Source organism: Chaetura pelagica, unplaced genomic scaffold, assembly GCF_000747805.2.
Source record: "Chaetura pelagica isolate M959 unplaced genomic scaffold, ChaPel_1.0 scaffold3, whole genome shotgun sequence".
NCBI classification, from domain to species: Eukaryota; Metazoa; Chordata; class Aves; order Apodiformes; family Apodidae; genus Chaetura; species Chaetura pelagica.
Window position 1 is genome coordinate 11229322 of NW_009952974.1, and position 17748 is coordinate 11247069.

General features: G+C 35.6%; 1 protein-coding gene across 1 annotated transcript in view; it reads left to right on the top strand.

Annotated features, from left to right (window-relative positions):
• Positions 1 to 17748, top strand: part of UBR3 (ubiquitin protein ligase E3 component n-recognin 3 (putative)) — a 78950-nt gene that overhangs the window by 48005 nt on the left and 13197 nt on the right. Inside the window, exons 27-32 of the mRNA XM_009996138.1 lie at positions 1 to 86; positions 1876 to 1986; positions 2446 to 2658; positions 3449 to 3585; positions 9278 to 9363; positions 14743 to 14848. Coding sequence (XP_009994440.1) covers positions 1 to 86; positions 1876 to 1986; positions 2446 to 2658; positions 3449 to 3585; positions 9278 to 9363; positions 14743 to 14848 — 739 coding nt within the window. The remainder of the gene's footprint in view (positions 87 to 1875; positions 1987 to 2445; positions 2659 to 3448; positions 3586 to 9277; positions 9364 to 14742; positions 14849 to 17748) is intronic.

A 17748-nucleotide genomic window follows, 5' to 3' on the forward strand; every position in this document is an offset into this window, starting at 1 on the left:
CGGAAGAGGAGCAAATAGACTCTGAGGATACCTGTGCAACGCTGCATGCTGTGAGGCGTAGAACTTTACAGAGGTACTTCAAAGATGTAAGTATGTCATGTGAACATTATTGCCACTTACAAAAATGTTTCTGTAAAAAGGTAAGTGGAATTACAACTTGTAGTACTCCTTAGTTTTATTTCTACATCTAGTGTACACTTTGTAACGTTGCAGCGGTTATGAGGTGTTTACATTTGATAGGGTCCTTATTTTGAAATAGCGTCTGACTTTCTATCATTTTTATTTTAGGCATAAGCATCTAGTATATCTACAGGTTACCTAGTCATTAAATATTCATGCAGATCTTCTCTAGAAGGAGACATTTCAAAATTTTTGGCAGCACACAGTAAGTGAAAGGACTTGTTTTACCCTCTAACAGTTTTCTGAGCCACTACAGAGAAGTGGAGGATGAGAGGATGGGAAGGAGGGACCAGCAGAATACTTCACTCTCTTCTGTTGAATCCTCAGCTCTGTACAATGTTACCAAAGTTCAGTTTTATATTAATTGGTATATTATTGTCTGCTTTGCAGTTGTGTTGGCTGTTCCCAGCAGAGTTTTGCATAACTTCACAAAGCCACATTACAGCTATTTGTATTTAATTTTCAGAGCCAATTTTTGTTGCTTAACTGGACTTGTTCACTTGTAGAGCTTTGTGGAAGTGCTGCCTGTGACTTTCTATGCTAGTGAATAAAACAGCCATGGAAGATATATGACTGTTCTAACAAGTCCTTCTGGAGGAGAATGTCTTAACCTATGCTCCTAAATAAGCTCCTGTAAATTAGACCCAGATCCATCTAAGTAACCAGTCTTTAGAAGCTTAAAGATTGGCTTTCCCTGAATGAAACGTACAGGAAAAAAAGGCAATGCCAGGACATGCTTAAAAAACTCATAAAGAAAGAGTTGTTTATTCACATACCAAATGTTTGATATCCTGGTTTTGCTTCATACATTAAAACCATTTTAGAATGAGTCTACACTAAAAATTGTTTTCCAATTATGGCAGCCATAAGTTTTTTTGTTGTTTTTTAAATGTATAACTATTTTTATCTGTGTATTAATTTTTTTCTTTTCTTTTTAGAAATGGAGATTTAATAATTAGGTTGACTATAGCTAGGTATTCTGCAACATAATTTTCTGGAATTCATTATAAGTTTGTCAGTGGTGACTGTTTTTACACCTCATTTTCTTTGAGGACTACCTGTGAAGTCATTGCATTTTGACATGTGGGTCTTAAGTGCAACCTTGGAATAAGGGCAATGTTTTCAAAACAATCCTAGGATAAAACTCAAGTCAGTAAACATGTATTTTTTCTCTTTTCCCTGTATGTTGTATAGTATACAATATTGTTCAAGAACTCATTAAAAAAACTTAAGTGTTTACCCTGAGTTTTAGTACCAGATTGGGGTTTAATTATGTAACCCTAATCGTCTTGTTTTGGTTACATTCAAAACGGAATGAAGTCCCCTAGAGCAGGATCTTGCCTTTGTACCTGGGATAACTTCCACTATTAGAACAGATGGTAAAGTTAGAGCCATTCTCATGGTGTTCTCTTAAAGAACAAGAGGTTCTTTAAATAAGTCAGTATATTAAGTGACAAGAACTACAGAAGTTTAACTTAAGAGTTTGGCTCTTTGCTGGAAAGAATAACATGCTGGCAGCCATGTAAGTTAGCATAAAGAAAGACTTTATAAAATATTACTTTTATTTCCACAACATATGGCTTATAATTAGATAGCATGCAAACAAAAATCTATATATTTTTAAATTGTAAAATAAGTTGTGGGTACTATCTTTATAACTTTTTATTACTGATTACTGATTTTGCTTTCTTTTAGAGTTCCTGCCTGCAAGCAGTGTCAATAGGCTGGGAAGGAGGTGTTTATGTACAAACTTGTGGTCACACTTTACACATAGATTGTCATAAATCTTACATGGAATCTTTACGGGTAAGTAAAACTTAAGATAATATTTTAAATTAGGATCTGAACTGGTTTTAGTGAAATCTATTACATCTTGACGGTATTAACAAAAGTATTTCACTTTAATTTATTCTGGTATGTCAAAAAAAATACCGTACTGAATCCTGTTCTTGAAAAATTCGGTCACTGGGTTTTGGGTTTTCTTTTTCTGTTGTGCATCTTACACTTCTCATTTCTGTTTCATAGATTCCTATTTTGATGTTTAATGCCTGTTAACAATACTGAGAAACCAAAGAAAAAAGAGGGGGATTTTACAAATAGAAACTTGTGCTTTTGATTGATTCTTAATATGAAAATTTAGTTACACAAAGCTAGTTTAGAGAAATTACTTTAAACAATTTAACTCCTGTGAATCATGTTGGATTTTTTTCTCCTTGGAAAATTCTTTCTGCAAATTTCAGCTATGTCTTCTTTCTTGTATTTTAGAATGACCAGGTCCTCCAGGGTTTTTCAGTGGACAAAGGAGAATTTACCTGTCCCCTCTGTAGGCAGTTTGCTAACAGTGTTCTTCCTTGCTATCCTGGAAACAACGTGGAAAGAAGCCTTTGGCAAAATCACAGTAACAAGTGTATGCAAGATCTTGTACAAGAGGTGGAAGATCTTCAAGAACAGCTGGGAACATTCCCAGTAAGCATCAGTGTAAGGCAGAAAGATCCTTGCTAATTTACAGTTTTTACATTATGTTGCATTTGTGACCTCTTGGAAACTCTACACCCTGGGAAACTTCAGTTTCTACTGCTATGGAAGATAGAAAGCATACTGTTTTTCTTTCTATATAAACAAACTTTAAAAGTTTACAGCACTTACTGCATTACTACTAAAACAATTTAGAAGTTATGACAAAATGTGATCAATATAATCTTTTATGAAGCACGTTTTCGTTTCTCTCCATAGCAATTTACATAGAATTGAGTCAAGTAATATAAAAATAATTTCTCATTTCTTTACGATGTAAAAGTGACACTATCTTTGTACCTGTAAGCTCTTTAAAGAATGTCTGTTAAGAACATTTAGGATTATTTTTACAGAAAGAGCAGTTTGCAGATACTCATGTATTATAGAGCTTCATGAGGTCTTTCTGAATTATAGAATTAATTCTATTAATTTCTTCTAGTCTTCCAGTCTTCATGGAGATACTTTGTTATTTTTATATATACTTGTGCAGTGCAAATATACTTTCAAATAATGCAAGCAGTGAGGTTCTTCAGCTTTAGAGATGGACACAACAGTGATGTTTTCATATCCAGAACAAATGAGAATAACTTTCAGAATGTTAAACCACTTGTGAGACAGAATATTGGCTTTTTAATGTGTATTTTTTCATAACCATCAAATGTTTTCATAAATATGAAAGTTCTACACTTTGTGATCAGCTATTGCACTTCTTCAGGTAAAATTAACCAATCTTCTTTTGTATCTTTGTTCTTAGTCTGAAACAAATCTCAGTAAAGAAATGGAATCTGTAATGAAAGATATAAAAAGTACCACACAGAAGAAGTATACAGATTATAGTAAGAGTCAGGGATCACCTGACAATGATTTTCTGTTTATGTATTCAGTAGCCAGGTGGGTATATTTTTTCTTTTTATACTTTTTTTCTTTGTTTCTCACTAGTGGTGAAATAGTTCTTTAAAATTGAAAAAAAAATTGAGAAGTCTGTCATCTTCAAAAAGCACTTTGAGTACTTACTAAATTGAAGTTATATTTTCTGATTTTCATATACAGGCTAATGCAGGATGGAAAGATGTGCCTTTTAGTTCATTTTTAGTATATGCAGCAGTGGCACAAAACCTGAGGAACATTTTTTTCTTCTGCTTATTGAGTTATCTTCTTTATTCGAGGTTTTGCTTTCTGTATGTCAACATTTTGTGTTGAATTCCTTTTTCTGCTTTACTTTCCCAACCTGTCAAATCTCTACTACAGTTAGGCAGAATGAGAATCTTTTAAAATCACTGACATATTGCTAGTTTTTAAGTCAAGGGGTGTTTTTAATCCTTCCTACAGACTTTGTTTATTTACTTAAATAGGAATCACAGAAGGAGCCTTTTCTACATCAGCAACCAGGACTCTTCTCAGGGATGTCCAGTGATAGGAGAAGGGGCAATGGGTTTACGTGGAGCATAGGGAGGCTCCACGTAAACCTGAGAAAAACCTTTTTCACTGTGAGAGTGACAGAACACTGAACAAGCTGCCCAGAGAGGTTTGGAGTCTCCTTCTCTAGAGACATTCAGAACCCACCTGGTCGTGTTCCTGTGTGACCTACTCTAGGTGATCCTGCTCTGGCAGGGGGTTGGACTAGGTGATCTTTTGAGAACCCCTAACATTCTGTGATTCTGTGACTCTCTTCATGTGAAGAAGACTTCTAAAAAGTGTGTCCAAATTACCAGCGTTTTCTCTGTGGTGTTTTGATTCCAGTTTTATAGCTGTCAGTGTCACAGACACAATCTCCAAGAAAATCAGTCCCTCCTTCCATCTGTACCATGAATGTTAAGATTCTCTGAATGGTCAATCTGTTTGGGCCTTAGTGTAGTGCAGGGTTTTCCCGTAAGGAGTTGAAACACTCATTAAGCAAATAATTTTCTAAACTCAGATTTACTGAGACCTGCAAGGAAGGTGCTAACTGTAGAACTGCAAGCATAGGAGTGATAGTATCCAGTAGCATTTAATTGCAGTTTTGTAAACTCTGTTTGCTGAGTGTCTTTAGTATAAGTAGTGGAAATATTTAAGACTTGGCTCGGCAGGACTCTGTAATCAAATCTAAGGCTTAGCTTTTGACAGATGGTTGGACCACCTGATCTCCAGAATTCTCTTCCAATCCAGGTTATTGGGTAATTCTATTAAAATAAATATCTGTATTCTTTAAAAGTAAAGATTGATTGTGCCTTGATTAAGAAGAGCAATTAAAATTTTTTCTGTATTACTTGAAGTGGTGTGTGCTATACAAGGACAAGTAACATTGAGTTTTTTAGCAATTATGTGTTTGGTCAATACAATTTAACATGCTTTCAAAAATACAAAGGATGCAAAATTAACATTTCACGTATGAAAGTATGATTCCTTGTAACCATAACTTGACATACCATTAAAGGTACAAAAAGGGTGTTGTATTTCTTGTATAATGGTACATAATTTTAAAAAATGCTAGCAAAACATTTAAAATATCTATATATCTGTATTTTATTATTTTTATATTAACATCCTAAGCCAAATATTTTTGTTTCCATTCCAAGAATTAAAAATATCTCAAACCGGAACAGCATTTCATTGCTGCTTGCACTTCTGGAGAGAGAAATCATGGTTGACCACTAAGATTAGGACATGCCACCTGTACTCTTTGTGACCTCTTCTTGTTAGGTTAGGCTGGTGTCAGCAATTGTCCTTTTATTCATGACTGAAGGATTTCAGGTATTGGATCCAGCCTTACATATTGTTACCATAAGTCACAGGATCACTTCTGAGGGTGCCTGCCAGATAGCTACAAAAGCATTAATTTCTCTTGCTTTTCAGTTCAGCAGTCCAGATTTACTGGCTTCTAGTACTTGATCATTGCGTAAGAAATATAAGTTAAACAAACAAACCAAACAACTTTAAAAAATACCTATATTATAGCCTAACAGTATATATTTATGGAAATAAATAGGTAAGTGAGCTGGTCATCTCCCAGACTGAAAATCTTCTTCATATTCTTTTGCTATGTTTTAAGTATCTAAACAATGGGCTATCCATAATTTAAATAGAAAACTGAAGTACCTTGCTTTCTTGAAGTTATTCCTGTCATTCAGCTTGTTTCTTCCTTATTTCTATCCAGTTATTTTTGCGGTAATGAGATCCTTGTGTTCCGTAACAACCATGTATTCATGTATTCTGAAACATTTGTTTTGGTCAGATCATCTACAACTGTTACATGTTGCTTCCTAATCTAACATACAAATAAAGTGGTCAAGATGATAAGTAGCCCCTGTTTAAATAAACATTTGAATATAATGATATTTTTATTGACTCCATATATATGACTTTGTATAAGTCATGTTCCATTTTTCAGTCTAAAGGGACATAATCTGCAGTCTTCTTAAAAGATGCCTGTTTACCGCTAGAGGACACCTTTGAAGGGGATTTCTGCATGCTGGAGTGGGATTGCTACTGGTTAAACCGCATGGAGCTCCTTGCCCCAGCTTATTCTTTCCACTTCAGAAAAGCGGGAACAGATGGTACTGGTAGCAGAGAAAAGAAATTACAAGCTAGTTCCCTACCACCTAGTGGGAGGGCTGGACCCCTGTCTGTTTTCCTAGGACAGAGGCACTCTGGATCTTGGCATCCTGATGTGCATGCACAGCTGGAAGAGCAACTCCTTAGCTACCCCTCCCTTTCTCTACAGTCTTACCTTGTTAAATTTATACCATTTTTGTATTCATCCCTCCTGGTCTTTGCTGACGCTTATGAGATTAGGATAGTGTGTAATTCACAAATCATGCTTCAGTTTTAATAGCTGCACATTCAAAGCATTGATGACTGTCATTGTGGCAGTACCTTTGAGGAATGTTTCAGTATTGCATAGCAATAGGTCTCATGCTTTTCTTGGCTGTGTAAGCAAAGCTTTTGGTTTTGTTGTCACCCATGTATAGATGACTCTAAGAAACTTGGTGTTCTTTCCTTCCAGTCAGTGTCTCAGTATCTGGTGTTTTTCTTATGTATGTGGTCTTTGTAAAGTGAAGTAGGAAAAAGGGTAGTGATTAACTTGATTGTTCTGTCCTATAGAAAGAGGAGGTCCATCCAAATATGTTCTCTTTCTGCAAAGACTGTTACATTTTTACATCTCTATCTGTCCTTATATGAATACTGAGGTACATGCAGTCACCCTCCCCACCCTCAATGTGTTCCTTTAATGAAAGCCCACAAGAGGTGAAGTAGGGCTGTTTTTTAAGCGGAGTCCATAAAGCTGAGCAAAATTAATCTCAGGTTTTTTTCTGTGAGTGAGGAAGATAAAGCCAGTGTTGTACAAAATTTGTTGCTCCAGTGAGCGACTTGGAGATTTCTAGATAGGGGAAACAGTCACTCATATAGATTTTCTTTCTCTGTCTCTTCATGTTGAGAGGACTCGGATAGCAAAGGATGCTTTCAGAGACCATGCTGTGTTCCACTCTCCTATCAGATGACCCACGTTTTTCTGCATTGATGAGAGAACAGACACTGAGAGCTCTGCTTTTCTTCAGTAAAGGCAGTAGGGACCTTGAAGGAGGGAGGAGATACATTAGTCTGTTTTAAGCATGATTTAGGGTGGCACCACCACAGTGATGTAGAACATTGTATAAAGGAGAAGTGTTCAGTTTCACAGATGATGCTTTCTCTACTGTGCATTTTCATGCCAAAGTTTAGGTGTATTTTGATAGATACATCTTAGAGGAAAAGGCTAATATTTAGGTTTCCAAGATAGCTGAACTAAAGGCTGCTGTCTTTGGAGAGCAGGGGTAAAGAATTGTGGGAGGTGAGAGTTGGTATGATACATGTGATGAAGTTTCCAGAAATCTCCCTCCTTACATTCCTTATAGCAAAAATTACTATATAACAATTCATACATATCATGAATAATTTTTTCAGAAATGTAACTGAGTTTGTTTTGTAAAATTGTACCTATTTCTTGCTGAAAGAGAAATTTTTAATTCTAGACCTGGAAAGTTGTTAGACAGTCAAGTAGTGCTTTTGATTTAAATCTTATCTTGGTTTTAATGAAAGGCTGCCATTAATTTTGTTCTACAAATGAGTTATCAGAAGGTTTGTAGAAATAAAACACTGGTTTCCTTTATATTCCCATGATGAACTAGCACATATGGATCTACAGTTGCTATTTTGTCCACTAATACAAAATCCCAGTCCCCATTTCTTTGCTGGTAGATTTTCAGAAGTTCAGTGAGCACTGCAAATCGCCTGAAGAGTGGAAAATTCCCCTGTCACACAGATGCCCTTATCAGCAGCAACCAGATGGAGCTCTGAGCAGGCACATTATCAATGTTAAATTGCCTTTTCTGAGGAGAGAGGATTAAAGCATTCCTTCAGAAATGGGTGGCATAAGCTGCAAACTTAGGGATAGTAATATTCTGAAATGTTACTATTTAAAAAACGTGTCTTAGCAAACACTGCATTTCAAAAAGGTATCATTCTTTCAAGCTTATGAAGCTGAAATTCTTTAAAAAAAATTTGTTTTTAATAAGTCATCCAGTAGTTTCTTCTTAAATATGTGTATGAGGGTGTGCATTCTTAGCTTAGATATATTATGTGCCTAAAATTCTAAAATTTATTTTAACATGTATTCGGTTGCATTATATTGAACCTAAAAGGGTTTTTTTAGTCAAAGGACAAAATATGTTTAAACTGAGCTTTGCAGTTTGGATCAAATTAGCAAAATAATATTTGAGAATAGAAGAATTCTATTCCTTTATTTTAATTAAAGGAATGTATGTTGACTTATGATAACAAGCTCTCAAAGAACATAATGTAAATTGTTTTTTCCAAGTCTTGGGGGTAAAAGATAATACAATATTGTAACATCCAATTCCAAAATTAAACAAAGCTATCAAGTTTGGCCAAAACAATTGGTGTCTGAGTATCAGATTACAATAATACTAAGAAAAAAGCATCAGTGTGACACACAGAGATTTAGGGATACAGGTCCTGTTTCATACTAATGAGCTGCAGTGAAGACCAGTGTTTCATTCACAATTAACCTCCAAGGCTTTTATTAACTAGCTTATCTATAAAGGTCAGCATTTCCATTATAATTTAGACTGTTTTCAAACTTAGTTACTTGGTGGCATATCCATTGTACTTTCTGCTTGTTTAAAGGAGGAAAAAAAAAAAAAAAGCCCTGTCAATAAAGAGAAGAATTTTTTGACATATCTGATTGATTGATTGAAATTTAGTCAATCTGTATAATGTATTAACAAATTTGCACATAAATTCCTTTATTATCAAGGAGTTGTTTGTGCATATAGGAAAAAACCATCAGAATTAACATGTTTTTTTAATTCAGTCACAACTGTAGCAGCTCTCATAGTATTTGCTAATCAAAGCACTTAAAATCACATATGGCAATAGCTTGATCAAGTCTGATTTATTCTGGGTTATATTTAGGCTGTATCTTACAGTAAAGATTAGTTCACAGCATTCTTTTATTTATTGTATGCTAGGAGTTCATGGTGACTTTTTCATGTCCATAGAGGCTCAAATAGTGCTGCTTCATCCAACACTTGGGTTTTTCTTGCAGAACAAACTTGGAACTCGAACTGGTCCATCGAGGAGGGAATTTATGTTCAGGAGGTGCAAGCACAGCTGGGAAAAGATCATGTTTAAGTAAGTTTTATGTTATGAAGTAAAATATACATTATTAGAATATTGAAGATTTCTAGTTCTCTCTAATATTTTCGAAGTTATGTCAACGTTTTTTCTTCGAAAAACCTTTTTCCTGCCATAATGAGTCGTTGGTTTGTGTTTCAATTTGAGAAAATTTAAATCTGATTTGCACAAATGATTCATTAGGACTGTTCATTTGTTTAGAAATTGTCGTAGTATCCATGTAGAGTTTTTTAATTCACATTTTAGGAGTAAAACTAGAAGTATTTTAAGGATAAAGCAGAAAAGCTTTGTTTCAGCCTGACTGGCTAGTAATAGTAAGGAACTTGTCTCTCTGAGTGCTAATGTAGCTCATGACTAGGTCTCTTAGAAATCTGCAGCTACTGTGTCCCATGTCTTAATTTCCCTCCTGTTTTTTCTGACAGGAGAGTTTTGTGCATTTTCTTTGGTAGAAATTTTCAGATCTTAATTGTTCTGAAACCTTTAATGTTTGGAAAATAAATCACTTTTGGTTGACAGAAGTGGTTTGTTTTTTCTTAACAAAAATATTTTTATCTTTTACTGAAATATAAACTGTTAGGAATGGGTACTTTCTTTTGTCAGGAAAATTTTGAAATCCTGCCAGAATACTGCTACTAGTAATGCTTGTTTAAATCAAGGTCATGCAGCAGCAGCAGATGCAGTAGTAAAAATGTCAGAAAGCTTGGTCCCACCTCTGCCTTTTGGCACATGATTTGTGGATGATGCTTTCCTCATCATTTGAGGTGATGAGCTGCCAAAGAAATCTCATCACATGCTATGTTGTCCACATCCTTTCTAGGATAAAAGCCTACTGTTTCTGCCAGGAAATGTAGTTCTATTGATTTTGTTAATGTGTTGTGATTTGTGAAAAGTAGTTTTAAAACCCTACTGCACATTGTCTTCCCCCACCATCATTACCTCTCTTCCCTAGCAGAGCAAAACACCTGAAAACTGCATGTGTTCAAAGAACATGGCTACAACCCTATTTGCAAATGTAAAGCCTTCAATAAATTCAAGGCTCTGATTTCTACTTGGATTACAATATATTTTAATTGTATGATCACCTAGTACCTGGAAATAGTGTTTTTTCATTTAGTAATTACATTGCTCTCAGGATTCTAATGCATATTTCTGATGAAGGAGTAGAAACAGCATGTAAACATATTGCACCTGCTATTTCCCATGTGTTTGGGTGGAATCGTAAATTTTCTAATTTAGATCTAAAACAGTCATATTGGTGTTGTTAGTATCTGTCTTGTACTTCAGGTCTTCAGAGACCTGAAGGTCTTCAGAGCTTTCAGGTGAAAGGTGTTTAAGTATGTGTGTGGTGTTGCTTTAAACAGCATGGAGACACAAATGTCATTATTTATTTTTACAATGTTCACATGCTGTTTATGCCCTATATTGCTACTTTATTATATAGCAAAGTAGTAATATTTAATCTTGTATTAATGAGGACTAATTTTTCATGTGAAGTTATGGGGTTCTCCTAAAACAGACCTGTACTGTAATTCAGTATTATTACATTTAGTTTTGGACATTAGGCTATATGTAGGCAGCGGGAGCAGAATTACTTCTTCATGCATAGCAGGGTTTGTTTTAACTAAACTGCTACATAATAATTGTCTGAGTTTCCTTCATTGCCTTTTCTGTATTGGTGCATTTAGAGATAAAAAATTGCAATTCTTTCGGCACATGTTCAACAATAGATTTTATTACCTTTCCACACATTTCTTTTCCCAAGAGGAAATCCTGTTTTTATAGTATAATTTTAAATGTGCCTTCAACTTCAGCATTGTCTTATGCAGTGAGGAAAGAATACTTATAAAAATCCAGATGCTATCTAGAAGTTGAATCCTGTTTTTTTAAAAACTTGCTTGCACAGTATTGAAACTGCTTTTGGTTTTTAAACATCACACAGGATGAGTGATGTAGAATAAAATGTCTTTTTGTTTTTCTTATTTGTGAGATAATGAAGTGTGTCTCTTGTGATTAAGCATACCACTCTGGGCTAGTCTTGTAACAACTGTAAAGTTTGGTGATTAGATACTGCAGAAAACAGAATATGTTGGCCCTGGTGAGCTGTTACAGCAGCAAGCATCAGAGAGGATGGTGGGAACAAATAGGTCAAGAGCTGTTTTAGTAGATTGCACCATGAGGGCAGCTGCTCTTGCGAAGTAAAATTAAGAATGATTAATGTAGCTGTTAGTGTCAGTGATTGAGTCTGTACAAGAAGAATGATGAAGAAAATGTGGCTGTAAAATTGCCATTTTAAGGTTTAAAGTTTTGTGTGTGTGCTTGCATAAGTATGTGTTACTAAACAGTATATGCAACCAAAAATGCAAACAGAGTCCTTTTTGTTTATTACTTAAAATCAAGTCCTAGTTTAAGGACCATGTTCAAGTTTTGGAATCTATAGCCCTGAAAATTCTTTTGGGCTTATGCGATAATTATAACAACTGTACAGACCATTTTTATGTGTTTTATAAAGTTTAAGGGATCTGATGTTTTGCTTTTTGTTTTAATTGTTTTATAATTATAGAACACATTCAGATCATGATATGAAGGCTGAACACTTAGAACTTTTCTGTATGACTTGTGTATCTCTCTTCAATTTGTGCATACGTGTGTTTTCATCATTGTTACTCTGGTAATCTTGCAGTAATGGGTTAACAATGTCACAGAATGTAAAGTTATCTATAAAATTTATAATCTAGTCCTTTCTTCCTTTTGACTTTTAAGTAGTTTTTCTTTCTTTCACACTGCTTTTTTTTCCCCCACTTTTCTTTTTGTAATAAGAGTAAGATTAGGGTCTTTTGGGGAAGAATTAAATATTCTATCACCTTGTCCTCTGGCTTCAGTTTCCCTGTATGGGAAGGAGGTCCTTAACCTTGTACTTCCCACAGATAGCACTCAGGCATTTCAGCATCAACTGCTTTAATTGGAAAGGACATTAATTTACATGGATGTGAAAAATTAAGACTTGTTTAAGCTTGTCTTAAATAAAATGCCCAGCACCTTCTTAACTTCTGTGATGGTTCTACTTATTGGCAAACCATATTGTTCTTTGCAGCTGCTGTTGCTAGGTGGACTACATAAATTTCTACAAGGAGAAAAAAAAAATCCTCAATCTCCCGTATTAACAATCAAGTCCCATCAGGTTGTATGAAGTGGTTTGTGCTTGGGGTTTTTTTATAATCTACATTCTTCTTGATAGTCCCAGCAAACTTCGGGAGAAGAAGAGGGTGTAAAATACCTAGTCTGGTAAGAACTTTACCCAGCAGTTGAGACAAGGATGTTTTCAATTCCACCTGCAGTGAACTTCTGTATCACTGTGTTTTGCAATCTTTTGACATAGTAAATATAAATCCTAATTTATAGTATAAAAAAGAGGATACTGGATGAAAATAGCAAAGTAGATATTTTCAAGACAGCAGTATGTTATTTACGTCTCTCTAAAACATAAATATGAGAGAGACTGGGGAAATACAGACATCATTTAGACTTTTGCAAGAAAAACAAAGTCAGCTCAGTTCCTTAATTTTCTTCATCATCATTATTACAGGACGTTGCTATATATTATGGAAGTGGAATTAATAACAGAAAAAATCCTCTGATTTAACTCTGATAATTAGTAATGGAGAGGCAAGGGGGAAGGAACACATGCTTCCATGGGTTTCATTCCAAACAAAACCATACTCTAGGGGGCTGCGATTTTTTTTTTTTTTGGTATTTTGTTGAAATATCAGTATAGCTTCAGAGTTTTGAAGTTTGTCAGCAAAGCAATGTTTTGCTACAATCTCTTGCCAGGAAGAAAGATGACTTATTTTGTCCTCCTTGACTGTTTTATTCAGAAAGCAGGTGACAGCAATCAATTCCAATGCCATCTACATCTCCAATTATTTTACAAACCCCAGGAGCTAATTACAGCCCTCAGGCTCTGGCAGTCAGCTGACTTCATCATGCGGCTTCTTTGGCCATTGCATGCCTCTGAGTAATTGTCTATTTATGGAAAATAAATTAATAGCTGCTGTTTCTACTTAAAAAGAGGACCTGTGAGTGTGTTGGTTAAGCAAGTGGGTTGCAGGGAGAAGGGAAAGAGATTAGGAGAGTAGGAGGCAAAGGGATCAATTGAAGGAATAAAGGGGCATGGGGTAGGTAGAAGAGAAGGTGGTACGATACTAAGGGGAAAAGTTAAAGTGAGGAAGAAAGCAGGATCCTAGAAAACTAAACGGAAGCAAACCTGGCAGCAAATAGCAGGATATGGTTTGACAGAAGGAAGAAAGTGAGCAAAATTGTGGGAAATAGTGTTTTAAAATATGGCTTTAGTATGAAGAGAAGATGCTTTTTTTCCAAACTGTAACTGTAAACGCAGAAAAAGAAATGAAATCTGAGGTTCTTACTGTACATACCTCTCTGAAAATGCTGTCCATGTAGGTGGTACCTGCCTTCTTAGCTCACATAAGGGGAGGAAGGATTAGATGTTACTTTATTTGTGTTGATAATGAGTCACTGAGAAATGAAAACTGTGCATTTAAATATATGATAATGTGGTAAGGTGCATGAATAATAAAATAAGTGTCCTTTGTTCAAAAGGTTCTAGAAATGTTTTGTAAGAAATATTTTTGACACATGGGATGAATTGATGAATATCAGCAAACTTAGCCTGCAGGTTGTGTAGCCAAATATCTGCAGTTCATTTCTACTTTGGTGCCATTAGTGTGGTCAGAAGTTTGGGGGTTTTTGTCTTCCAAAAGTTACGTACAAAATAAGCTTATGAAGGCAGAAGGAATATTAACCTTTTAAGGCTCAAGTGCCAAACTTAGCCTACTGTAGGCCAGAGCTTGCAGCCTCTGTATGTTAATTTCTAATATGTTGTGTGCACAGAACTTAACTATGAGAGAGAGGAATAAATGCTGTGTGCTAAAAGTCTGTCCGTCTCTGACATAAACTGCAGAGAGAAGTGAAGTAAACATGGAACTATAGCAACTTAACAGCATATGAAACAGGATTTTTAAAAAGACCTATATAGTTAAGTACACAAAGCTGGTGTTTTACGAGCACTAAACTAACTGAGACCTGGTAAAAGTTTTCTAATCAGCCTTTCTCTGTTCCAGAATTCCAGGAAGGAAACAAAAAAAAATAGTTCATGCATATGTTTACTGCCTTCTATTGAAATCTTAACTCTCTTTTAAAAAATAAAAAATAACTTTAAAAGGACTTTTTAGGTTACCAGCTTATTTGGAATGAGATAACAAGACTTCTCAGAATGTAGTAAAATAAATGACAGCGACTTAATATAAAATACTTCAAATTATTTTACGTAATAATCAGCAATCTGTCTTCTTCACCTTTCAGATCAGCTCTTCCATGTGTTGGCCATGCACATGCGCCTCTACAGTATAGACTCTGCATACAATCCCTGGAGAAAACTAACCCAGCTGATGCAGGATAAAAATTCAGAGCAAGTATTTTAATTTACCAAATATGTTTTACCTTATGAAAGAAACATCCTTACAGAGGGACTTGGGGTAGCTTTCTGTCTTAATTTTAAATACTCAGTGAGGTAGCTTGATGAACTTAACATCTGAAAATTGTTTGTTCATATATTTGTAAAAATATTTTTTCAGATTTCTTTTACATAAAATCCGACACATTTTAGTTTCAAGTTAAAACTTAAATACGCCACATGTAAGCTTAAGCACATGCAAATTTAATAGTATTAGGTAAGTGGATAGGTGCACTGCTTTTCTTGGTATGGATGCTAGACAAAATTTACATCAACATCAAGTTCATAAATAGTTTATTGAAAGTTGGGCAATGGCTGGTGGCTGTTACAGAAATAACACAAGTAGGTATAAGATACGAGAAATAATTCTATATTGAGCTAAAAATTTTCATCGTGCTTCTTATTTTAAGCAAGTTATTCACCCAAGTTTGCTGTTAAAAGTATTAGCCTTACATATACAGCTGTACAAGGATTAACAACAATAAATGGAGCCACATATCTGTATTCTGCAAGGACACTTTTCCCTGTTTGATGTCACTTCTCAAATTCTACCTGGACAGTGAGAAGATAGGTGTCTTGCCTAAAGCCAGCTGATTATTTTTCTTCATAAGAGGAAAACAGTATATATTTTTTCTCTTGGCACTTCGAGCATCTTTTTCGTAACTATGCATCTGGGAGAACTGATCAAAGTAATTTGTAAAGATTCTCACTGAATTGCTCTGTTGTACTTCCTAAAGCTCCTGGTTTTGCGTAGTGTCATCTACTACTGTTCCTAGATTGATCTGTAGTTGAAAATGGCAGCTGAGAGGAAAGACAGGAAGGACCTTATGCAGTCACACCAAGACAAAGTAGAAATAAGGAAACTTTGAGCAAGAACATACTCAATTAAAAAGGCCCTAAATAATAAGTGTTTGAAGGAAGAGGGAGGAAAAAACATAAAGCTTAGTCTCAACTTGTGACTGGTGTAGTGGATTCTTTTTTGTCTGCAGTTCATGTTGTCAAATTTAATATGCACTTGGGTCCCACAGGCTGTTCTTAAGCAAATTGTTCTACTAGGGGCTGATCTGGTTTCAAGGGTGATCAAATAAACAGTTATGGTGGTGTAACTGAGGAATAGTAGCTTCTGGCAGGGGGCAGAGAAGGAGCAGCTGGAGGCAATAATTACTAAGCCCAGATGTGAATTTAATGAACTAGTCCAAATAGCCAGTTTCAGGAACTGCAAGCCTGAAATAAAAAAATATACTCTTTTTTAACTTTACATCTCTATGAAAACTGAAAATTCTGTCTGTTTTGACAGACAAAATGCATAGGGAAAGAAGTATTTGGTAAAGCATTAAGGATCTTTGCGTTAGAAGCGCTTGGAGGGGGAAAACTGCATGATGAAGTGCTGACATATACTGGGTTATTTTGACTAAAGTGTTTTGCTTCTGTTTTGTTCTAAGCTAGATTGCTTTGGTGATTGTTTGTAGTGTCATATGGGGGCAGCAAACTGCAGCACAGGGATGGGAATGAGTAACTGTGTCGAAACCTCTCCAGTCCTGTCTCCCATCACAGGCACTGTTCTGAAATGGGGATCATAAAGCAGTTTTCATGAAGATAGTCCAACACAGACAGACAGTAGGATGATGGGACAATGGGGTGTAGTTAAGCTTTGTGGAAGAGGTGATGCATACATACCCATGCTGCAACAGGACTTATATGATCTGATTAATAAACATGCAAATCTGCCCGGGAACACCAGTGTCTCAGGACACATTACGCTATGGAGGTTTTGGCAGCAATGCCAGGTCCAGGACTATTTGCTGTTTCTTCTTTCCCATGTGCCATATCTCACCCTCCTCTTCTGCTGTGCTGATGCAAGTTGAGCAGGCTGCATCATGAGCAGAGTCGAGGAACTAATCTATGTTTTTTAAAATGTTAATTTGAATAAACTTGGGAGCAGGAGACAAGGGAGTGCTGTAGGCACAGTGGTGAAAGAGAAAATGGGAGATGTCTAATGTTAGTTCTGTCAGTAAAATTCTATGTTGTGTAATGAGAAAAACTGCCTGGCTGTAAAATCTGCTGTGACACAATGAATCACAATACAAAATTGTGATTATATCCTAGTATGTAGCGAGGATAAACAGTAGAATTCTACTTTCTTGTAATGAACATCAGAGGCAATGTGTTACTCTGACCTTTCTGCAGGCTGGGATTTCTGGGCTGTGTTTCTCATCCTGCAAATCCTGAAGGGAATATAAATTTGCCCTGCTTGAGTAAGCCTTTGTTTAGCTGCATATATATTGCTTTGTCTCAGGTTTTCTGCATCTTACACTTTGAAGAGGTGTGAGGCTCAAAACTTCCACTTTATTTATGGGCTTTCTAACTTTATAATCAGTTGGATTATAAAATTTTAAGTGTCTCTATCTGAGAGAAGAGGGGAAAGGGAGCAGAGCATGTATGTAAGGAAAGTCCATAAGCAAATGCTGCTTGTTTCAAAGTAGAACAGAAGTTTCACTTTATTTCAGTTTCACTGTATCCATTCGTGAAGAAGTAATTCTCAAGATAACCTCTGTCAGGTGGAAGATGCAGAATACAGAGGCAGAGTTGCTCAGCTGTTGGCTGACAGCTCTGGTACTGGCACAGAAAGAAGTGCAGCCCAATTACCTTGTACAGAAGGAGAGGTCAATTCCATAGAGAAAGTTGAGCAATTCGTTTTTCATTTTGTACATGTTTCTGTTGCACTGTGCAGTTTATTTTCGCCTCCTCCCTTTTTTTAATGGATAGGGCACACAACTGAAATACATTTGAATTATTTTGAAATACTTTGGTCCCATCCAAGATTGTGCTTGCTTTCATTTTATTCAGCACTTCAG